The 25,093-nt window shown below is 33.2% G+C and overlaps 1 protein-coding gene across 1 annotated transcript in view; it reads left to right on the top strand.

The window, feature by feature from the left end:
• Positions 1 to 25,093, top strand: part of LOC109070726 (phospholipid-transporting ATPase ABCA1-like) — a 137,895-nt gene that overhangs the window by 43,669 nt on the left and 69,133 nt on the right. Inside the window, exons 8-14 of the mRNA XM_042761401.1 lie at positions 1 to 40; positions 2,916 to 3,126; positions 8,614 to 8,753; positions 10,370 to 10,486; positions 18,947 to 19,182; positions 22,037 to 22,261; positions 23,659 to 23,835. The exon at positions 1 to 40 is cut by the window's left edge and continues 47 nt beyond it. Of these exons, the coding sequence (XP_042617335.1) occupies positions 1 to 40; positions 2,916 to 3,126; positions 8,614 to 8,753; positions 10,370 to 10,486; positions 18,947 to 19,182; positions 22,037 to 22,261; positions 23,659 to 23,835 (1,146 nt within the window). The remainder of the gene's footprint in view (positions 41 to 2,915; positions 3,127 to 8,613; positions 8,754 to 10,369; positions 10,487 to 18,946; positions 19,183 to 22,036; positions 22,262 to 23,658; positions 23,836 to 25,093) is intronic.

Genomic DNA, 25,093 nt, shown 5'->3' on the forward strand with positions numbered 1-25,093 from the left:
GGGCCAAACCAGCGCTCACATCGCTCCGCTCATGACCGGGGTGAGTTCTCCGTCTCTCTGTGTTTTCAGTCTTTCACAAAGCGTTCCGGGGTGAGTTCTCCGTCTCTCTGTGTTTTCAGTCTTTCACAAAGCGTTTTGCAGGAATAGGATGCGGTAGTGTGCACAAATACACCTAGATATATAAATGTAAATACTGTAATCATATTCTATTTCCACTCTACCTACTGTTTTATTATTAAAATATTGTGTTATATATATTTTTTTTATTTTATTTATATTTATTTTTTTATTTAATACAAAATTTAGACATATTCCAAAGTTTGAAAACAGTATTCACAAGAGAATAATAAATAAAAATAATAAATAAATAATTTTAAATAATTAATAGAAAATAAAATCCTCAACATCATTTTTAACGATTAATTGTGATTAATCGCACCCAAAATAAACGTTTGTGTTTACATAATATATATGTGTGTGTGCTGTGAATATTTATTGTGTAAATATAAATACACACATATGCATGTATATATTTAAGAAAAATATTTTTAGTTTATATAGTATATAAAATATTAATATTTATATATATATAATATAAATTATACATATGAGTATGAATATGAGTAATGCTGCACATGCTAAATAAATACATCATATGAATCAGATTGCAGTGTTAAGCAAACAACTTTTAGCATCTGAAATCAGACTGGATTCATTCAGACTGATGCAAATTAGTGCTTTGAGTAACAGTTGAGCTCTACTAACATACACTGTAACAAATGATTTTTCAAAGCTATAAAACTGTAGCACGTTTTAGAAGAAAATATATTTCAGTCTTTCTTCCAAATTTCATATTTTAGTCAATGTGTTACTGGCCATTTCTTGGTAACTGAACTGAAATTTATTTGCCATTTCTGAAAACTGTTTCTACACCAAACTGTTTAGTTTGCACAGAGCTCTGAAACATTGTGAACACAGACATTCAAATATGAGGACCAAAATGAAATGCATTTTATAATCAATGTCAAGGGTTTCATGTTGTGCCCTTGTTTTGGATTCAGTTATGTCATTTTAAGTGCTTCGTGGGATGAATGTTCATTTCCTCACAAAAGAACTGAAGTAGTCTTGCAACATTTGTTGTCTGTTGTGCGATGTTCAAATTCTTCTTGGTCTAAATCAATGCAACTGTCCGTTTGAGAAAGATATAATGAAACTCCCGAACACTCAAACTAGTTTTTATGTGCAGTAAACTTTGTTGCAGTATAAAACTTGAAATAAATAGCTTTTAAGCTAAGAGTTATATAGAGTACTGTTGTACAGTTCATCTGAGAGCTGGTTGGTTTGGTTCAAGGTTAAGATCTGAATTTGGAGAAAATGAATGGGAAAACACTTCAGGAACCAAGTGCACTTAAAAAGTGGTCCATCGCTGTTGTGCTCGATTCGCTGCGCTTCTCTGCAGTCCATTACACTGTTTGCATGCAAGTGGCCATCTGAATAAAACCTGCTGGAGAGTAATATAGCGTCTCATTTGGTGTGTACACAACAGCTGTCACCTCCGTTCTGAACGAACAGGCTTTATGTCTGTTATGCTTGTTAAGTGAGACACAGTTTGCGCGTTGCGTTCCAATTATGAAGGTGCTGTCCTGATCACGCACCAAAAACCATTTCACCTTTCCGAGGTTTGGCATTAGCAGCTTTAGCCGCCGGGCCAACAGATGCAAAGCACAGATGCACTTATATCACACACACACATTAATTAACTACATTACACGCTGATATTCAGTTATGGGATGGACAAATGTTTGCAGAAGTGCTGTGTTTTCATAAGATGCTTTATTTCATCTTCTTGTCTGAAAAAAAAAAAAAAAAAAAAAAAACACAAAAGCAATGGGTCATGGATGAATTAATGCAAAATCTACATAATAAAATGAAGTAAATACACTACTGTTCAAAAGTTTGGAGATTTTGAAGAAATTAATAGGCTACTTTTATTCAGCAAGAATGCATTAAATTGATCAAAGGTGACAGTAAACATATTTATAATCAATGTTGGGGAAAGATATTTTGCATTATATTACGTTACACGCTAAAAAGTACTTTGACACTGAAGACTGGAGTAATGATGCTGAAAATTCAGCTTTACAGTATATGAAACAGCTGTTTTAAATCGTAATAATATTTTTTTTTTTTCTTTTTTTTTTGATCAAATAATTGTTTTTCCCTAAAAAAGTAACTAACTACTTTACTGTTACTTTCTATGGAAAGTAATGCAAAACATTACTTCTGAGTTGCGTTTTCTCATCTGGGATGGGCTTGTTTGTTTTTTTTATATTAAAAAATGTATATTTTCGGCAAATGTAAATGAGCTTTCACATATAAAGTGAAATGAGTTAAGGATGTAATTTACAAAGTAATGGGTTACTTTACTAGTTACTTGAAAAAAAAAGTATCTGATTACATAACTTGTGTTACATAAAATGCGTTACCCCCAACACTGTTTATAAAGTTTCAGAAGATTTATATTTCAAATAACTGCTGTTCTTTTGAACTTTATATACATCTGGGAATCCTGAAAAATAAAATGTATCACCGTTTCCATATAAATATTGGGCAGCACAACTGTTTTCAACATTGATAATAATCAGAAATGTTTCTTGAGCATCATATCAGCATATTAGGATGATTTCTGAAGATCATGTGACACTGAAGACTGGAGTAATGATGCTGAAAATTCAGCTGCGCATCACAGAAATAAATTACAATTTAAAGTATATTCACATAGAAAACAGCTATTTTAACCTATAATAATATTTCACATGTTTGCATTTTTTTACTGTATTTTTTGATCAAATAAATGCACAAGATTCTGAACATGTTCATGGAGGTTTTCCCTTTTTTTTTTTTACTCCACGCAGATGTCTAACTTCAGGTCTTCAGTGCTGCTGAGTGCAGTAGAAACGTTGGACTTCAGGTCGGATCCGTTCGGGAGCCTCTCTCAACTGATGTGTGGAACAGACTTTAACTTGACGAGCAGAGCTGCTGTGAGAAGTGCGTCGACAGAATCAGACCAACAAAACACACGCGCTGCAACAGTCAACAACTCCACCACGACCAGCACCAACACCAGTAAGAGCTGATTCCTCAGTCCGACTAAAATTGAATAGTGGACTTTATAATATTCAAGTGGGTTATGATATTATTAGTTAATCCCTTTTGAAAAAAGAAGTTTTCTTATTGTCCTGAATGTCGACTTAGTGATACGTAGTGTACTTCAGATCATAAGTTTATATGTTTAACAAACTGTACTTGCATATAATAAATAAAATAATAGGTCACTTAAGTGCACATTCAGAGAGAGATGCTTTCATAACACACTTAAGTACACGTTTAAAAGTAATCTTTGTAATAACGCCAAATTAAAATCAAAGCACATTTTAGATCTTTTGTTGTGTTTTAAAATAAATTTATTTTGATGTGGTGACTAACATACTAAAGCACATGCAAAGTACATCATTATTATTTTAACTGTAGTGTGGTATTCAATATTGCATATAAAGTTAATATATTTTAAATATACTAAATTGCTACTTTTTCATTACAGATGTGTAAGTAAGAATGTAATTAAATAAAGTACATACAAGTTTCAATAGAAATGGCATTAACATAGATTTTAGTGTATCATAAATGCTTGTCAGTACATTCAGCAGTTCTCTTAATAGTAATTACGTTATTATGGAACTGTGTACTTAAGTCCTACATCAAAATAAGTCTAATTCTTAAAAGCAAGACAAAAGATTAATAAAACATAATAATTTAAAATGTACTTTAAAGTTAGTTGTTTGTTTACACTTTATTTTTGAGGTGTCCTTGTTACCATGTAATTATCAATTTAAGTACTGAGTAATATTAATTAACTACTTTTACACTTACTATATGGTTAGGGTTACATGCATGTAATTATGCATAATTAATTGTTATTATTATAGTAAGTACATGCAATGTGTAACAAGGACACCTTAAATAGAGTGTTACCGTTTAATTTGACATTGCACGTTTTTAAAACTGCACTTAAGTGTGTACTTAAGTCCTACTTAAATGAGTTAAAAAAAATCACAAAAATTATATCAGCTTATATCATTTAATTTAAAATTAAACAAAAATACAGTCTAAATTTTTTAGTGTACACTTAAAGCTAAAGTAGAAGATTTCAGAGAGGCTAGCAATAGCAAGCTAGCTTTGAAGGCATAAGATCTTCACTCTCCAAAGCCACGCCTCCTCAGAAACACATGACCGCGCACAGGCAGAGCAGAAGCTAACCAGCATTAGTGAAGAGTTGAATGCAGCTCTGTCAGATTACCTCATGTCTCATTTACCGGTGAGAAAACATTAGAGGACAAAGCGCACAATATTACAGTAATAATGCTTGATGATGCAAATACATACACTGACAGGCAGGTAGGACACCCTATCGTAGCCCTCGGGCCGAGGAATATGATTGGACAAACATTTTTTATTAGCCTATGCCTTCCACAAACGATATAAATACATTTAGACCACTTAATTTAGTGATTGCTAAAGAGACTTTCAATCAGCATACCAAAAAATGTTTTTGAATCAATTCATCTACCCTGAAATTAAGTGTATTATTTTAAAGAATATTTAATTATTCATTTAAATTGTAATAATTTAAGTCTTTACTCCAATTCAGTGAGCTGTTTAACATTCCCAGTGGATCATTTGGGTTTAACTGGAGAACTAGTTAACTGACGAGTGACTAGTTCACGCAGCAGAAGGCGGTTGATGTTGTTTGTTTGTTTAGAGCGTCTCGTGTGTTTGAACAGAACGCTGAATATCAGGAGGACCGAGTTAATTAGCGGCTCTGTTGGGCCTTTCCGTTAATTACCTTCTCTTTCAACCTGCAGTAAATAGGATTGGCTGTTCCTCCCCGAGCGCTTTCTGTAGTTCTGACACCGTGAATCACACAAACCGCGCTGCATTGTGCACGGGTCTGTTTTGGTGGCTTCCTGGCCCTGTTGGCATGCTGATGGGATCGAGCTTTCTCTCTGAATCGGCCGTGCCGGGATTGTACGCTCACACCGGGATGTGTCAGTCGACGAGGCTACGTTGACGTCTCTCTGGTGGGAGAGCAGACAGATGCGTTATGAAATACAGAACGCGTGTTTGTGCGTCTGCTGTACATAATGGGGAATTTAGCTGTGCTGGGAGATTTGGCTGCGCTGTTGATCTTTCAGTAAATCAGCCGAACGCTCCTCTAGCGTGTCATTTGATGCTCCTAAACTAATAAAACAGTAGCAGTGAGTGCCACGGAAGTCGTAAGTCAGAAATCAGAGCCATTGCGTCTGTTTAATTCTCAAATGTACTTCTTTCTGTTGAGCAGTGATTGTGTTTTTCGTTCTGACACAAACTATATCTGCAGATGTGCATTGGGACTGTGTCACATTTGTCATCTGACACCAGTGATTTATGTAAATTTCAAATGACTCGTGTGGTATAAAGATATGTGGCCCTTGTTTTCCTCTACTGATCAGATTAGGGATGCCAACTTTTGCATTTTTCTAATTTATAATAATGCACATTTCGAGCTATTAATTAGTAATGCTCTTTTCAGTATTTGCAGTTTTGTCATTGTTAACTAAAACTGTTAAAAAAAATTGTTTTCATTAACGGAAATAAAACTGCAAAATAGGGCTTCACAGTTTGAGAAAGTCTAATTGTGTGTGTGTTTTTTTTTTTTTTTTTTTTTTACAATCTAAAATGTTATATATATATATATATATATATAGATATATATATATATATATATATATATATATATATACATATATATGTGGTGCTTGTTTGTTGGGTGGCACAATTTTAGAATTATCTGTCAATAAGGCTGTAAAATAATAATAATGTGTTAAAATAATATTAACATTAATAATAATAATAATAATAATAATAATAATAATAATAATAATATTAATAACAACAACAATAATAATAATAATAATAATAATAATAATAGTAATATAAACAGTAAAATTGTAATATTGTAGAAATACATTTAAATACAAAAATATAAAAAATCAAGTACTTACAAAAATATAATAATAATAATAATATAATTAATAATAATAATAACAATAATAATAATAATCAATTATTAATATTATTATTATTATTATTATTATTATTATTATTATTATTATTATTATTATTATAATAATAATAATAATAATAATAATAATAATAATACTAATAATAATGTTTCACTCTGAAACACACAACACATATTTTAATTATTTAATATGTTGTATATCTATATAAAATGCAGCTCTTGCTAAGCCTTATGATTATTATTTTTTTTTGTAGTTACAGTTCTAACACATCTATTTTAGTAATTGAAATAAAGCTGCAAATATTTATATTTAACTAAATAAACTAAAAGCACAAACAGAATTATTAAAACATAAACTAAAAAAAAAAGTGAAAATGCTAATTTAGAATATTAATAAATACTACAGAATATAAATAATAGGCAACTAAAATAAGCCTGAGTGTTGGATATTGTTGAGGTGTTTGTTGGGTGATTTTGTTCTTTTGTTTGTGCTGATGTTCAGTCTAATGAGCGCTGATCTGATTGCAGTCACTCGTTGGGATCGAGTCTCACGATGCTGTGGGGAGTGTCGTGAAGTAGCTGTGCAGCAGAGGGAAGGCAGTGAAGGCAGTGATTTGTCTTCCTGGGATGCATTTCATTTATTCTGCATTTATTTCAGGAGGTTTGGGCCCGCTGAGATCAAGGCTTTTCTGTGAGCGAGTTCAGCAGGGCAGTGAAGTGACAAAAGAAATGCATTTAAGAAGAAAAAGAGTCTAGAATTCAATAAATAAAATACAAAAGCAGCAAATGGATGCTTTATTCACACTGACCTGGGGTGCTATTTATAAAGTCACTTAGAGACACTTCAACTTTACCCTGAAGTTTCTCACAAGAATAATAATAATAATAAAAAAACCTTTATGCTTTTATACACAATTAAGAACCAGTGTCGTGTGTAATTGCAAATAATGCTCCTAAATTAGTCAAGAAGCCCAGAGGTGATATAAGAGATTATTGGAAAATGTAGTTGTTGCAGTAGTGATAGTACTTTTAGTTATATATATATATATATTACTCCTGACTACAGTAGGAATAAGTGTGAAATGATTTTATTTTCGCACACTTAGTGGGAACATTGTACTCCAGCTGGGTTTATAAATGCCTCCCCTGATCATTACATCACTGCAGATTTCAGCGTTTAGAAAAGCAGGAGTGTTTCAGACTGAGATGTCCCGTGGATTGAGGTCAGAGCTCAGGCCTGCTGTGTGTTTGGCACAGTGTGATTATTTCTGTTCTGCTGGGAAGAGCATGGAAGCGTGTCAGACTCCGCAGGAGCGCCTTCATGTGCCACTTCTATACATGAAGACCGAGGGTTAAGTCTGATCTTTTAGTATTATTGAGGTAGCATTATCGTCTATGTTTATATTTGTAATGTTTACTTTTACTTTTTTTATTATTATTATTTAAAAAAGTTTTAAAGTTTAAATAATAATGTATTTTATTTATTTGGCAACACTTCACAATAAGGTTTCATTTGTTAAACACTAATTAAATACATGTGTTAACATAAACTAAGAATAAACTGTATTTCTACAGCATTTATGAACCTAAACATTTACTAATATTTTTTTTTTTTTTTTTTTTTTTTTTTAGATCCAAAGGTTTGTTTTTTTTTGAATGAATGAATTGTGTGTGAATGTATATTATTGTTGATTTTTTTTAAAATATTTTGGGTTTTTATAAGATATAAAATGTATTAACTCATTGTTAGTTCATGTTAGTTTATTCAACCTAGTAACAAATGAGAACTTATTGTAAAGTGTTATTGGATTTTTATATTTACAATATTTTAATATCCTAATATTATATAATAGAAACAATCTAGAAAAAATAATGAATTAATAAAATTAAATACAACACACACACACACACACACACACACACACACTATACAAAATTAAACTTATAGTATTATTGATTATATTATATATATTATATATATAATATATATATATATATATATATATATATATATATAGATATATATATATAAAATCCAGTGTATATAATCCAGTGTACTTTTCTAAGTACTGGATTATATAGATGAGGTCTGTTGTTGTTGTTTTTGTGTTGTTGTTTGTTGTAGGTATAAAAATAAATAAAAATTTGATCGCAAAAAAAAAAAAAAAAAAAAAAAAAAAAAAAAATTGGTTATGTAATATGAATACAAATCTGTTTACTCCTAATCTCCTAAAGAGACACAATCACTTTACATGATGAACAGATTTTAAATGTGAATATAGTTTATATAATTATTTTTAGATTACAAAGTTATATAGTTATTTAAGTCATTATTATCATAATTTTATATAGTTATAATTATTATAAACCCTGATCAACACACATAGAGGACATCAAATATGGTGAACGTGAGGGTTTCTCACTCGTCAGTCACTCTGGAGTCTGAGTCTGTGTTGTTTTCTTCATGCACATGCGCTCGTCTGTCTCTGCAGGTGACTTCTGTAGAAACCTGACGGACACGCTGGAGAGCACCTCCGGTCTGCGTCTGCTCTGGAGGACCTTCCGGCCCTTCCTGCAGGGAAAGATCCTCTACACGCCCGACACCAACGTCACACGCAGCATCATCACAGAGGTGCACACACACACACACACACACACACACACACACACACACACACACACACACACACACACACACACACACACACACACACACACACACACACACACACACTAATGCAGCGCATCTGAATAAGAAGAGTGAGATGCAGATCGGTGTAACGATGAATGTGCACATAACGAGCTCAATGAGAAATCCACGGAGAACTGAATCTCAAACAGCCGCTGATTGTCGCATGAAACTTTAAACACATGTGAAGGTTTCGTGTTGCAGAGCTGACATGCTTTCAGAAAGATGCTGATTTTGAAAGAATGGATTCTGTAGACCTGAAACACAGGACGAGTTTTAGCAGACGCACAGGGATGAGCTGCGGCTGGACCCACGGAAATAAGAAAAGAGATTAGAAAGTTTCTAAGATGACTTCTTTCTTATTTCACTGAATCCAACCCTGTCATCTCTGTACATGTCCTTTAAATAAATAAATAAATAAATAAATGTTCGTAAGAAAACATATGAGAACTTTTCTCAAGAATTGCATTTAGGAACATTTCTACAAACTCCTTATGAAATTTCTTACCTTCTGGGAAGTTTGTACAAATGTTCTTGAGAAATTCTTAAGTTCTCATACATTTTATTTTTTCTTTGTACCAGGACGACCTTAGAAAATTCACAAAATGTCTTATTTTTATGAATCCAGCCCCAAATAAAGACTAAACAACAACAAAATACTTGACAACAGAACAGAATTCTGAATTTCTGAATTTCATTGGTACAAACTTCTGATTTCTTAACTTCTAAGTTTGTACAAATATTCCTAAATGCAATAATTGAGAAATTCTTGAATTCTCAAATATTTTCTTGATAACATTTAATTTATTTATTTATCTATTTATTTATTTATTTATTATTTTGTGTATGTATGTATTTATTTATGAATATATATATATATATATATATATATATATATATATATATATATATATATATATATATTTTATAGATTTTTTTTCTTCTTTTTTAATTTTTTTTTAATTTTGTAAGATACATTTAAGAAGTTCATACAAAAGTTCCTAAATGCCATTCTTAAGCAATTCTTTAGTTCTCAGATATTTCATTTATTTATTTATTTTCTTCATTTACGTTTTTTTTTGTTTGTTTTAGCAGATGTACAGGGACAAGCTTGGGGTGGATTCAAGATAATAAGAAAGACATTATCTTAACTTCCATTTTTTATATATAAATATATTTGAGAAAATATTTGAGAACTTAGTTTCTCAAGAATTTCATTTAAGAACATTTGTAAAAATTTCAGAACTGATATTTCACAAAAATGTCTACTGTATGAGTTAAGTATATTAAAAGTACGTTTAAGAAATGTAAAATTCTACAAATTCTTGAGAAATTCTTACAAAGGCTTTGTTGATTGATCTGACTGTATGGTGAAAAACTCCTCTAATGTTGAATTATCCAGTGTTATACAGTAGCTGCGTTTACCGGTGTATAAAAACATTCGACCATTTAATACAGCGCTCGGCCAGTCAGAATCAGATATTCCAGTGAGATGAGCTGCCTACTAAGTGCACTGAACAGTCTTCCACATGCGTTTAATGCAGTGTCTCTGTCATCAGGCCAACCGCACATTTGACGCGCTGGCTAAAGTGGGAGACCTGGCAGAGGCCTGGCTGCAGAATGAAGACGTACTCTGGGCTTTCTTCAATAACGGCACACAGATCAACACTCTGAGGGTGAGAGCTGCTCGTTTTTATTCACAGGATGAACTATACAGAGTGCAAATGCGTCATGCAGAACAAGGGTTAACGGGGCCGAAAAATCATGCAACTCTCCCGTGTCCCGTGTCTGTGTGAGCAACATGACTCAACATGACACTTTTTTCATCAAATGAATGCATTTATGAGACGGTAGGCAGCTGCTGATGCATATGAATGAATAAGATTATCTACCAGTAAAGCCAGGACTAAACAGGACCTGATTCTGTCCATCAGGAATAGATTGGATTGTAAAAAGTTGGTGTTGCAAACTAAATGTAGGCAGATTTGAAGGCAAGTTTGCAAGAAGGGGATGTCAATAGTTTTGGTTAAAGATTACAAGCGTGCAAAACAAGTGCATTGTTAAATCATTTATTATAAATAGACAAGGCAAGTTTATTTATATTGCACATTTCATAAACAATGTTAATTCAAAGTGCTTTGCATATAAAGAGGTTTTAAAATAATCATAAAATAATCACAACAGATGCATAAGAAATAAAAATAACAATGAGAGTTAAAAAATAATTAAACATTGAGTTAAAAAAAAGTATTAAAAACTGCTATTGCAATAGTGCAACTTTTGCAAAAACTGTGAATTCTGAACCAAGAATACACAAACGTTTCTGAAGTTATAATCTGAATGTCTAATGAAATCACTTAGTAACATGGATTATGAATTACATCAAACACAAATTCATATGAATATGTCAACAACACAAGGTAAAAGAGTACTTTTTTGCTGACTTTGCACCCCAAAATGACTGAATTTGCTTCTCCTTTTCTCAAAAATTGCAGTCATATTTGCACACTGGAAAACAATTGGTACAGGATTTAATTTGAGGCTATTTTCACTTTAAATTTAAAAAATAATTGCAAAGAAGCTGCATGCCACACATTGAATTAAATGCAAATTCTTTAAGTTGAAAGACTGTAATAAAATGCACTCCAGGACTCTTCATTCACAATTTTGAAAAATCATTGTATTTTTTTGTTTTTTTGTTTTTTACTGCATGCGGCTGAATTCTTGACTCACATACAATGGCCAAAGAGCATGTTAGTTTTCCGTGGCCTGGGTGCTGGAGAGAGAAGAGAGAGTGGCACTAGTTTTTATATCACTGATTTCTCCGGTGGTCCGCAGGGTAATTCTCTTGAGATCAGCGGCGCTGCCCTTGCTGTGTATTGTGGCCGTCTAATTGAGTGTTCACCCCGGTGAGCTTCATTTTCTGTGGAGTTATTGACGACAGAAGCGGCGTACTGTACTGTATGTAGTTATCTCAGCGTGGCTGTGTGATCCGGGCCCCATGAGAGCGCCGGCTCTTCCCAGGATCATGCTCTGCATTGCAACTCAACTGCATGAGCTTCACCTGGAGCCTCCGACCCGAGTGGTCTTCATTATTCAGGAGGTCTTTTTCTCTTTCAGCAAAGACACAGACTTTATCCATGTATGGTTCTGCCACCTTTAACACATATGGAGTCTCTGTAGGGATGGGTTTTTTCCATATATTTTGGAAAAAAAAAATATTTTAAGCATGCTGGGTCACGTGAGTCATGTAAATTTGAGAAGAAAAAAAAATGCTGCATTTTTGAATGCATTTATTTCATGCATGCATAGCTTCTTCATATAAACTCTATCCTTGCAAGTGTTGTTAGTTGCTAGGGTTGCTTATAACATGCCAACCATCTTCCCAAACATGTAATCAGAATAATTTATAAATCCGTTGTCAACAAAAGAGAAGGTCTAAAGTCTTGCCAAAATAAAAGCTCTAATATATGGTTTTTACTTTTGTAAGCAAAAATATTAAAACATTCGTAAGTGTTAGTGTTGTAATTTTACTATAGTTCTGTAAAATTATTATTATTATTATTATTATTATTATTATTATTATTATTATTATTATTATTATTATTATTATTATTTGTATTTTTGTATTTTTGTATTTTGATCATATAAATCTAAATTAAATAATAAATACATTACTACTGTACTGTAAAATAAACAAATATTTAATATAATAATATATAAAGTGCTATAATAATGATAATAATAATAATAATAATAATAATAATAATAATAATAATAATAATAATAATAATAATAATAATAATACACATTTAATAATAAAATTCTAAAAATGAATGCTTGTTTATTTTATGGTACAATAGTAATGTATTTGAATTTTTTATTGTATTTTCTTTTAAATGATATAGATTTAACTTCAATAAGTATATTACTATTATAATGTAAAATAAAAGTGTTTTAATGATAATAACAACAGCAATAATAATAATAATTATTGATACTGTAATAGTTAGATACTGATACTACTACTACTACTATTACTACTAATACATGTACAAATATTTATAACATTTAAATTGCTATCATTATTGTTGTTGTTGTTGTTGTTATTAATATTATTTTATTATTCAGACATATTGAATGGACGGGGCAGGTCCTCTTTTTAATATTTTTTCTGCTTAGCTGATCACATGCCTGCTCTGTTGTTTTCTTTGAACAGTTTCTGGTGATGAATCTCAGAACGGGACTCTTGTAGTGATTAAAGTGGTCAGCCTGTGACTTCATTGTGAGGAATCTGGTAAAACCCACTTGCTGTATCTAAGCAGCTAAATAAACCACCAGCAGAGAGTTTAACAATTACATCCTCTGCAGTGGGAAGAATGAATTTCACCCTCTTCACTGCCTTATTCGACACGGATGGGGGCATCTCCACGGGACGTGATTACCGACAGCATGGCTGCACACCACCATGACTTCATCAAGGGTGCCTTCTTGCTCCATACGCTTGAGTTCAGCTTTCTCCTCGTGTAGCGGACAGAGGGGTGCTTCATGTGCTGCATGCACGGCATAGAGCTCAGTCTCTCTTTTAAGATGATTTTCACTGGATCAGTTTTCAACTTTCCACCCTGCTGAGACGCATCTTTTGATTAGACCCATCTCTATAGCTCATGCCTGACTCAGGAGGCTTCTTTAAAGCACACTGAAGTGTTGTAGTACCCGAGATTAGACTCTGTTCCTTTAACATCCATGGAACATTTACAATGCACAAACAATTTTTTATCTTGGAAAACGTTTAAGTTTTTAATGATTTTTCTTCACAGTAAGACAAGTTCTTTTGGAACCTCTATTTTTAAGTGTAAGGGAAGCACAGTGTGTTGAATCTTTCAGACCTGCTTCTGGTCTTAGTCTTGACTTGGACTCGACCCTCTTCAAGTCTCCGTCTTGACTCCGGCTCAACCTGCTCAGGTCTTGGCCTGGACTCTGGCTGGAATGAGCTGGTGTCGACCGTAGCACTGGTACATTCACAACCTCCTGAGTGAAGCCTCAGCTGGAGCTCTTCTTTCTTTGGTGCGAATGTCTCCTCAATTATCACACATGCATCAGCTCCTGTCTCAAACTGAAAGTGCTGTCTGACCTATTTTCAACTGTGCAACCCCTGTTTCCTTGTTAACCGCATCCAATACCTCGTCCTGTGATTTCTCTGATTTTCAATGCTGTGGGATGTTTTATTGCAGGGAATCTGGCTTCTTGCACATGAACTACTATTCCCTGGGTGTGCATTGTTTCCCCCTCCGTTTTGTTGGGGTTTGTTGTTGTGTTTTGGGGTGTGATCTCTCTTGGCATTTCACGAGTTTGCAAACGAGCATGCATTGCTTATTTCCTCCGAATGTGCCTCGGCTAATGTCAAGCACTTATTTGAAAGTCGTTTGGCTCTCATTCTGACCTCTAAATGGTAGGGAATGTGAATAGTCACCAAGTTCAAAATTTGCATTTCGCAAAGCGAGGTAACATACACCTCTACTTTTCCCCAAGAGAGAAACATCCCGCTCGTGAATCTGAATATGTTTTGATAAGCTCCTCAACCTTGACCAGCGCAACATCCTTATCCTCGTCGTCATCAGAGCTAGCAATGCAAGTGCATTCCCTCTCTCGCTCAGGGGCATCGCAACCATGGGAAAAGAAGATGATAACGAAATAAAACTAGTTTTGAATGACAAAAACTATGTCAATATCTGGGAGTAAGAGAAGAGCAGATGTGTGGATAGATTTTAAAAGCATGATGATGCAAAAGAGAACTCAATTTGGTCCGGTTTTCTGAGCACACACAGAAAAGCACCTCTCACACAGTGCACAGATGCTGAATTCAGCTTTTTTGCATCGCAAAATGAGGCCGAATTGTCCGTTTTGACGAGTATTCACATAAACATACTCGGTTATGCTTTAAGCAATTGTAAACAGTTGGGAGAATATGGGATGTGTATCAGTATAATGCACCTGTGTATTTTGATTTAAAGTGACAGCAGCCTAATTTAGTTACTGTTGTATGTGTCAGTAATGTTAATCTTAGCAACAAAAGAAAGAGAGAAAATCACTCACTGCTCTTGACTGAATCACGTTAGTAACCCTAATTAGGGTTAATCTAAATGTATTTATATAAATAAATATGTCTGCTTAAAAGGTATGGAATGCCAAACCTGACAAAAATATAAATAAATAAATATAGAAGTAAATGTGTAAATAAATAAAAATGTAAATAAATATAAATACATTAATGAAGAAAAATTGTGGGGAAAATCCATAAATAAGGAAATAAAAGTATAAATATTTATTTATTTATCTTTACTTTTCTTTGTATATTTATTCATATGTATTTATTTCTAATTTTGTCAGGTTTGGCATTCCATATGAAAGAATGAAGAATGTGGTAAATTGTTGTGATAAAACCTCAACAACAAACCTATGAGTTTGGAAATTTTAGAGAAATGCTTTACAAATGCATTACACTGTAACTAAACCCATTAGATTTTAGCCGACTGAATCTACTGTAAATTAAGTTGACTAAAACTAAACCAGTTCAGATGACTAAAATATAACTTAAACTAAATGGAATTTTAGTCAAAAGACTATGACTAAGACTAAATCCAAATTTGCTGTCAGAATGAACACTGCCGACTACTGCACCAGGCCATGATTTTCAACGCCTCAAATACTTAAAGGGATACTCCACCCCAAAATGAACATTTTGTCATTAATCATTTACCCCCATGTCGTTCCAAACCCGTAAAAACTTTGTTCGTCGCTTCATAACGTTACGGTTGAATCACTGATGGCAGATGGAGTATTCTAACGATGCTTTTCATACTTTCCTGGACCTTGTCACTGTTATTTACTTGGCAGTCTATGGGACAGTCACAAGCCTCCTGGTTTTCTTCCAAAATAACTTAAATTGTGTTCCAAAGACGAACGAAGCTTTTACGGGTTTGGAACGACATGAGGGTAAGTGATTAATGACAAAATGTTCATTTTGGGATGGAGTAACCCTTTAATCTGATGAGGAACCAGCCAGAAATCCCAGCGGTTAATATGCAGCATTTCATCAGGAAGTGCTTTATTGGTGAGTTGACAGACTTATCTTCCATTGTGAATGTATTTCAGTGTCCATTATTGTTCTAGATGACTCTCCTCGGCCGAGAATGAAAGAGTCTCTCACTGACACACACACACACACACACACACACACAACACTGTGTGTGTGTGTGTGTGTGTGTGCGTGAGAGAGAGAGAGAGTTTATTGCCCCTCCTCTGCGATAGGGTGCATGAAAGGAGAAGGTAATTATGGGTAAGTGCAGGATCATTTTCACCAGCAGCAGGAAAGGGATTAACCAGCGGCACACCTTCAGACGAACCCTCTATCGCTACATTAACCCCCCTTCCACATTACCTCAGTGTCATTTTCAAATGAGCTTATTGAGAAGATGAGCGCGGATGGAGGGATGGATTGGAAAAGAAAACTTAGTTTTGACTTCTTCATTACCCTTTGAGGGACCTTTAAGGCCATGACACAACAAGTCAACGTTTGGACCGTCGTTGAACATCTATCGGCCCAGTTTTTGAGTGAAATGCTAACACAAATGCTCTTTTTGGGTTGAGTCACTAGTGTTATTGATATTTTTGGTTTGAGTCGTACTGTTGCCTATGTAGGGAGCTCCAAATCACTCATGCATCCTGCATTCAGTTACAGGGATTCCTAGGGTTATGAAACCAAGCCGTTCTCTCTCTCTCTCTTGTTTTTATGATTTAAAGGGTTTGGTTGGCTGTCAGACTCTATTGTCTCATGAATAATTTACATTTTTATAGTCAGGTGTTTTGGCACAATAATTTATGTTTAATGGCTAAAATATTTTATGTAGGTCCCTATTAGCAGCTGTGCCCTAATGCGTTCATTTAATACAGCTTAATTCGAAAACATTTTAACGCTTTAACAAGCAGAGCTTTGCATTTTATTGGAAAGTAGTCTGCCAGTGGTTTTGAATTAGTGATCTAAGAAGATCTATCTATCTATCTATCTATCTATCTATCTATCTATCTATCTATCTATCTATCTATCTATCTATCTATCTATCTATCTATCTATCTATCTATATTCCTGTAGTACAGCTGTCTGTGTGTCTGTCCTCCGTCTGTCTGTATGTATCTACCTTTTGTACATCTTTCTGACTCTCCGTATGTCTTCGTATCATACGTCTCTCTTTCATTTCACTGGAGACAAGAGCGAGCACCAATTTGTTCATTTCCTTCAAGGACTCCTCCAGCGTTTTTGCAGCGATGTGCTAAACAGATCTGGGAAGCTTTACTACAGTTATAATGATCAGTATTAAGACTTTAATAACCGTGATGTCACTGTGTTATCAGCTGCTCCAGCTCAATGATATACTGGAGTGAATGTGTTACTATGGTCACGTTCAACACGGACACACACACACGCTTTCAGAAGAATCCACAAGCGCAGTGATTTACATGTGAATAGAGACTTTCAACAAATGCGTGTGTGTTTGTTTCGAATACACGTCATGTTTGTTTGCTGAGCGTTTCGATCTTTGTGTGTATGCATGTTTTTGGTGTGTTTAAGTGTTTGTGGGTTGTATATGTGCGTTCATGTGTGCGTGTGCATGCAACATTTGTATTTATGCATGCATTTCTGTCCATGTTACCATGTTTTAATATGTATGTGGTGTTTGTTTTTGTGTGTGTGGGTGTGATATATTCATGTTTATCTCTCTGTGTTAGTATTTGCATTTTCATGCATTGAATGCATGCTTTTTGTGTGCATATATTTGTGTGTTGTGAACCCCTGAGTAGAGTGACATGCTTTTATCCTTGCAGGTTAGGACAAGGAATGATAAAGGAGAGAGGTGGACCAGCAATTTATGACACAGACGTGTGAGTGTGTCTGTGTGTGAGAAACACAGAGACAAAGAGGATTTTGCAGAGCTGAGCTAGTTTCCAGACGGCGCTGAAGAGCAACAGTGCCACCTAGCTTGAAGAGAGAGAGAGAGAGAGAGAGAGAGAGAGAGAGAGAGAGAGAGAGAGAGAGAGAGAGAGAGAGAGGGAGGATGGTACACACAGTAACTGCCTGGTTCTGATGGGAATGTGATATGAGTCTGCAGGATGTGATTGTCATGCGTATGTTACAGGGATGTGAAAAGTACTTTTGCACACTAAAAATGCACCAGTGTGAGTGTTTCTGTAGTGTTGGTAGCACTGTTCAGAGGCTTGTCTGACTGACAGACAGCTGCTTGCGTATTTTCTTCTCAGGGCAAGATTGTCCAAATGCACTTGCTGTTATTTTTGCATTATTTATTATAATATTTTTAAATATTTTAAATGAGCTTTTATTTTTGCATTTTCATTTGAATTGTTTTTTTATTTTATTTATTTATTTATTTATTTTTTTGGGGGGGGTATTATTGTATTAGTCAATTTTATTTTAGATTTTTAAATATTTCTGTTTAGTTTTTGTTATTTCAGTTTTAGTAATTTTAGTTCTTAAGTATTTAAATTTAAAGGTAAATGATTTTTTTCTAATTTTAGTTTTTTTAGGGTTTTTTTTGTTTTTGTTGTCTAATCTTTAGATATATTTTTTTTCGGGGGGGTTTTCATTTCAGCTTTATTGATTTGATGATTGATTTATTGCAGTATTTCTGTTTACCTTTATTGTTAATAAATGTATTAATTTTAGTTCTTCATCTTCAATTTTATTTTAAAAAGCTTAAAAATTGTTATTTTAGGGTTTGTTGTTTTTTTTCTTTCATCTAAATTATTTCATCTTGAATGAAATGACCCAGATGCATTTTTTTTTTTAAATTGACGTATTAAACACAGTTAAATGCAGGCAGAACAAATTAATTGATTTATGTGAATTTATGTGATTAATATTATTAACAACAATATTAACAAGAGCAAGTGAAAAACACTGCCTGCTTGAGTAATTCAAGAGTATCAAGAGTCATGCAGTTTCACTGGGATTGCTATCGACTTCTGAGATGTTGGTTTTGTGACAACGCTAGCTTTAGATGTTTGATGAATCTCTCAGCGTGTTTCTGTTGTGTGACCCTGTCAGTGTTTTGTGTTTTCAGGCTCTTCTGAAGAACCCTGTGCTTGCAGCCGTTCTGGACCAGCAGCTGGAGGACTCTGGTCTGTCCTCAGCGTACATCAGCAGCTTCCTGTTTAACGGCCCCGAGTCGGAGCGTCCCGCCGGGATGCCAGCTTCTGACTGGCGTAACGTCTTCAACGCCACCAGCGGCGCAGCGCAGCAGATCATTCAGATCCTCGCGGTGCGTCTTCAGCCTTCACTGCAGCTTCCTCCTGGGCTGTTCAGAGTGCATTTCTATACACTTCCTGAATCTCAGTTGAATTTGAACTGAGGTAGCAAACAATATGCAGAGTTTGTCATTTTAATTTAAGAAAGAAGAATGAATTGAAGTATAAAGAAATTTTAAGTTCATTATTAAGGTTTATTAAGTTGATCAAGACAAACTTTGAATGGTGGCTTGAGAGAAATGTGTTTGTTTATAAAATGTATTCTTTGTTTATTTATTTGTTCATTTATTTACTTACTTATTTCCTCAATTCAAAGATTACACAGGCCTTTCAAATTCCCAGAATTTACCACACAATGCACATCATTCGCCTTTAAATTCCTGAATTTGAAGAATGATTTAAAAATTCTAAAAAATTCCCAAAAGTGCATTTATTACAACTTTGAAAGATGACATGAAAATTAATTTAATTTATTAATTTATTATTATTAATTTTCTTTTAATTACTTATTTTTAAGTTTTTTTTTTTTTTTTTTTTATTTTATTTTATTTTATTTTATTTTATTTTATTTTTAATTTAATTTAATTAAATAATTATTTTATTTTATTTTATTTATAAAATAAATAAAAATTATCTTTATCTATATATTTAATTCAATTACCTTTATAAAATAAAATATTTATATTTATCTTTTTTTTCTCCAGTTTTAAACATTTCAGTACTTATTCAGTATATTATTTTAAACTTGTTATTTCAGCTAAGTTTAATTATCTAATATTTATACTTGGTTTTATTTCAGCTTTAGTTCATGGACCAAAAAAAAGTGATTTTTAATAGTTTTAGCTTGCTAGTACTTACATCTTTGACATGTTGACATACTGAAATTACTAGAAGTGTAATTTTCCACTAGATGTTTATTAACTTCCTCAAGACAAAATTTTAATATTGGCTTGAGAAAAATTGATTGAATGAATGATTTACAGTTTGAACATTAAATGTGTTACATTTAACAAGTTGCCAAGTTTAACTGAAAATCCACCTCATGATTTGAAAAGCAGCCAGTTCTTAAATTCGGACTTTTGCCCAGCGCTGCTGTGTTCATCTGATCTCATCTCTTCTTTGATGTTCTCCCAGCAATTATTTTGGTTTTCATTCAGCAGCGCTGCTTTTCTCTCTCGTCTGATCTCTTTCACTGTAGATTTTCCTCTTTTATTCTCATTTTGTCTGAATGCAAGTGTGTTCATGACGGCGAAGCCTAGGGGTGAACAATCTGGTCTGGCAACCAAAAGGTAAACGTTTCTTAGTTAATATATTTCAATATTTTGCATTATTTTGAATGTGGAACATAGTGTAAATTTAAATGTAGGTAAATGGATAAAGTGCAGTATGGTTTAAAATCAATATAAAAATAAAAAAGTCTAAATAAAAGTCCCAACTCAAACACATCGGCCAAACAGAAAACCTTATCAGCCGATATGAAACTCAAACACTGCCAAACATTGGCCGATATATCCGGTCGACACACTAGTTTAAAGTCCCAACTCAAAAACATCGGCCAAACAGAAAACCTTATCAGCCGATATGATTCATTCAAATGTTAAAATATTCTATCGACTCACTGCAGACTATGTGTGTTTATTATTTGAATTTTTTTATTATTTTATCGATTTTATGATTATTTTGTGTATTTTTTTGTTAAATGAGTATTTTAGGATTAACATTAAGAAATGTTAACAATATTATAAACTGGTTTAATAGAATTTATTAATCTTATTGTTAAAAAATAAAAATAAAAAAATAAAAACTTTGGTATATCATGCCAGAGATATTGTATTGGATTTGAAATCTTTCTAATTCTCTGAGAAAATAGTTTTAACTTGTTGATACCCTTGAAAAGGTAAAGTTAATCCAAATTGAGAGTTTTTAGGAAAATGGTTCAATATATTTTTGAATATAAATACTGTATGAAATAAAATGTGTAAATATAATGAGTAAAATATTTTATTAATTATCTAATTAAAATTTTAATAACCTTAATAAATTATTTTAATAAAAGATGCATGTTAAACCCAAAAATTAATTATGTAATTAAGATTTTAATAACCTTAATAAATTATATTTATATAATATGCTTAATAAACAATAAATTAAGCAAATTTAATAACATATATAAATAATATATAAACTAATTAAAGTGAATTTATTAAGATATTTTAATAATATAAATATGTATTATATTTACTAATACTAGTGTTGTCATCGTTAACTAAAATAAACTTTTAAGAACTGTTTTTGATAATTAAAATAACTGACTAACTGATAAAAATGAATTAAATGAATTATAACATACTGTGAACAAACATGACTTATCAACTGATGAAAAGTATATATATAAAAAATTAGAATTAGCCTATAATAAATCTAAAAAAAAAAAAAAAAACAGTTCAGAGTTAATGTTTACCTAATGCATCAATTATTACTTATTACTTACCTAATGCATAATTATGATACCTTATACATAACAGTAACAAATTCTTATTGTAAAGTTTTACCAATTAATTTTGCTTTTTTTATTTATTTATTTATTTGTGTGTTGTTCTAGTGAAGAGTAAGGACTGTTGTCAACTCTTTTAACATTTGAGCATGACATATTCTGTGTGGATGTTGTTGGTTTGGTGTGTGTGTGTGTGTGTGTGTGTGTGTGTGTGTGTGTGTGTGTGTGTGTGTGATTTTGTATGCTTTGTTTATGGTTCAGTTTGAGTGGATGTTCATGTTTCCTCCATTCTTCCTCTCTTTCATTTCCTCTGTTTCTTCTCCTTTGGTCTCTCGCGGTTCTCTGTTCTGCTGCTTGTGTTCAGCTTTCCTCGTTCTTCTCTGTCAGATTCAGATGCACAGAGGTGCTGAAGCTGTGTGTGTGTGTTTCCTCTCTTTGATCTGGATAAGTTTAAAGGAGTCAGCACTGAGGCTGTGCTGGTTGAGCAGTCTTCAAAGCTCCTGAGTCAGGACCGCTTCTGGGCCGGTCTGGTCTTCACAGATCTGGACCCCAGTGACCCGCGGACCCCTCCACACATCAGATACAAGATCCGCATGGACATCGAGGAGACCGAGAGGACAGACAAGATCAAGGAGAGGTCAGAACCAAACACACCACATCAGCACATGACAGTGAAGACGCTTGTATACTGGAGGGAAAATACTGCTTTCATATTAATAAAAAAAAAAGTAAAATAATTCAAATGCGTGAGTGAATTGTTCTGATAAGGATTTTATTGAATTTATTAAATTGATTGAGTGTGTTTTTAGTTATTGGCTATTTGATTTTTTTTTTTTTTTTTTTTACCCACTTAAAGTAACAAATGCAAGCAGAATCTGGATTGAACGTCATGAAAGTTTCATAAAAGTTTCACAATTTATTTATTTTTTATTTACTTTTTGTTACTTTCAAAGAATTGGTCAAATCAGTTTGAACTATTTGTTTGAATCATTCTGCAAAAAATTCATTGCGACAACTAACAAAATTACAAATGCAGATAACAAAATGACTAAAACTTGTTTTAGGTGTTGTTATTGTAAGATAAACTATTAAAAATTCTTTTCATTTATTGACATACTGCTGAAATAAAACAAAAAGCATTAAAAAAAACACTTGATGATGATTAGAATTGTTGCCTTGGCAACTAACTGAAATAGAATGTTTGAAATAAGTAAACATTTATTTACTGAAATTACTAAAATATTATAAAATAATTAAATAATTATAACATTTAATATATTTATTTTTGAAGTATTTTTTACATTTATTTAGAATTAAAGCTAAATGGAAACTTTTTTTATTTTTAATGAAGTAAAAGCTAATAAAAATCACAAATGCACATAAAATTACTAAAACATTATTTAAACCTAAGTGTTATTATTAACTAAAACTGCTAAAGATTTTTTTTTTGTTGTATAATATGAAAAACTTAAACTTGAATGAAAATGATAAATGTTGCCTTGGCAACTACACTTGAAATAAAACAAGTTTAAGTTTAATTACTAAAAGTTTATTATTTTTAACTAAAACTATTAAAACTTTATTATTATTATTATTATTATTATTATTATTATTATTATTATTATTATTTTTATTATTATTATTATTTATTTTTCCTTATTCAAAATAAAGTTGAGATCAAATAAAATGAGAAACTTAAACTTTAAAACATGAACCAAAATTGGAAATCCTGCCTTGGCAACTAACTGAAATATAATATATTTAAGTTAAAGTACTAAAATGACTAAAAGTAAAATAAGTACAAAATTAATTAAATATAAATAAGTAAGTAACAATAAATAGGACTAATGCATGTTTCAAATTTACAAAAATTTAAACTAAAATTAAAATGCAAACTGAAAATTTTAAAATGCATGTCCAGTGCAGTCGCAGTGTAACACACACACACACACACACACACACACACACACACACACACACACACACTCTGTATAGTGCAGTGGGTTCACATGGTTTGTTGTGGATGTGTTTCAGGTCCTGGTCCCCGTTGGCCCGAGACAACCCCTTTAATGACCTGCACTACGTGAGAGGAGGCTTCGTGTACCTGCAGGACATGGTGGACCGAGGAATCATTAAAGTGCAGACGGGAGTCAGTCAGCCGCTCGGCGTCTACGCGCAGCAGATGCCGTACCCGTGTTACGTGGACGACGCGTAAGAGCCTCAAACACTGGCCGGGTCTGACCGCTCGGTGAAATACGAGATCACATTAGCACTGATGGTCTGTTTTCATGTTGAATTGATGGATTGGTGTTGAGAGTGGGATGGCAGAGCATGCAGAGAGGATGGGAATGTTTTACAGCATCATCAACAGCTCGCTGTGGCTGTGATTCATGCCTAAAGTAAAGGTCAAATTAATATGATCTTTGATTGGTTCTCTTTCGCTCCGCCGGCCGGAGGAATCCATCAGGGGTTTGTGTGCAGTTGTTTATTAGCGCTGATGTGGACGTCAGAAGGGTTGTGTTTTAATGTGTTTATATTGATTCGAGTGAAAAGCGGCGTGTTTTATAGATTTGGATGAGAGGCTTTTTCCATGAAACTGAGGCATCAGGCCCAGACTCCAGCCAGGTGATGTTCTCATCAGACAAGTGTTTTTTGCTACAGTGAGTCTTAATTCGATGAACGTTTTGTGATGGATGTGAGCGCACCGGCTTGTCGTTGTGCATAAGAAGTCATTGTGAGAGACAAATAATAATAATATCATATGCATTAAGAGACGAGGCTTCATTTTTCAGGTCAACTAAGTGATGCATCTTTCACAAGAGCAAATTCATAATTAATGTGTGTGTTTGTGTGTGTGTGTGTGTGTGTGTGTGTGTGTGTGTGTGTGAGTGAGTTTTAAGGTCATACATCTCTGAAGCATCTTCAGCCTCCCAGCAGAATCAGTCAGACCTGCGTCATTTAGTTCCACATCAAAACTCCCCAAACTCCAATTCTATTCATGCATTAAAGGGAGAGAGAATAGAGAGAATGCTAAATTGCTTTTCAGTGTGTGTGTGTGTCTGTGTTGAGTAATTCTTCACTGCACAAAAAGCCTAAATCTGAATTTTAAATGTAAGGGGCAGAAGAGTTTCATGTTGTAAATGCCTCAGTAAGTTCTCCAGAGGCTTATGGATGAAAACAGCTTATATACTGCCACAAATCCATATTACATGTTCCATTCTTTCTAAATGATATATAAGAAAGCAGAACAGAAAGCAGAGTGCTCTTTGTTAAAAGCCAATCACTGTGGCCCAAGAATTAATCGTATCAAGAGAAACCAATCCGTTAGCATTCCCATTCATCTCAACGGCAGTTCGTCGGCTGATGCATGAACCCTTGGAAATAAACGACCTGCATGCAGTGTCTGATGCCAAAAATGACATTTGACAATTTGAAGGCCAAACCAGTTAAAGGGATAATTTATGCATGA

This window comes from Cyprinus carpio, chromosome A7 (genome assembly GCF_018340385.1).
Source record: "Cyprinus carpio isolate SPL01 chromosome A7, ASM1834038v1, whole genome shotgun sequence".
Classification (NCBI taxonomy): Eukaryota; Metazoa; Chordata; class Actinopteri; order Cypriniformes; family Cyprinidae; genus Cyprinus; species Cyprinus carpio.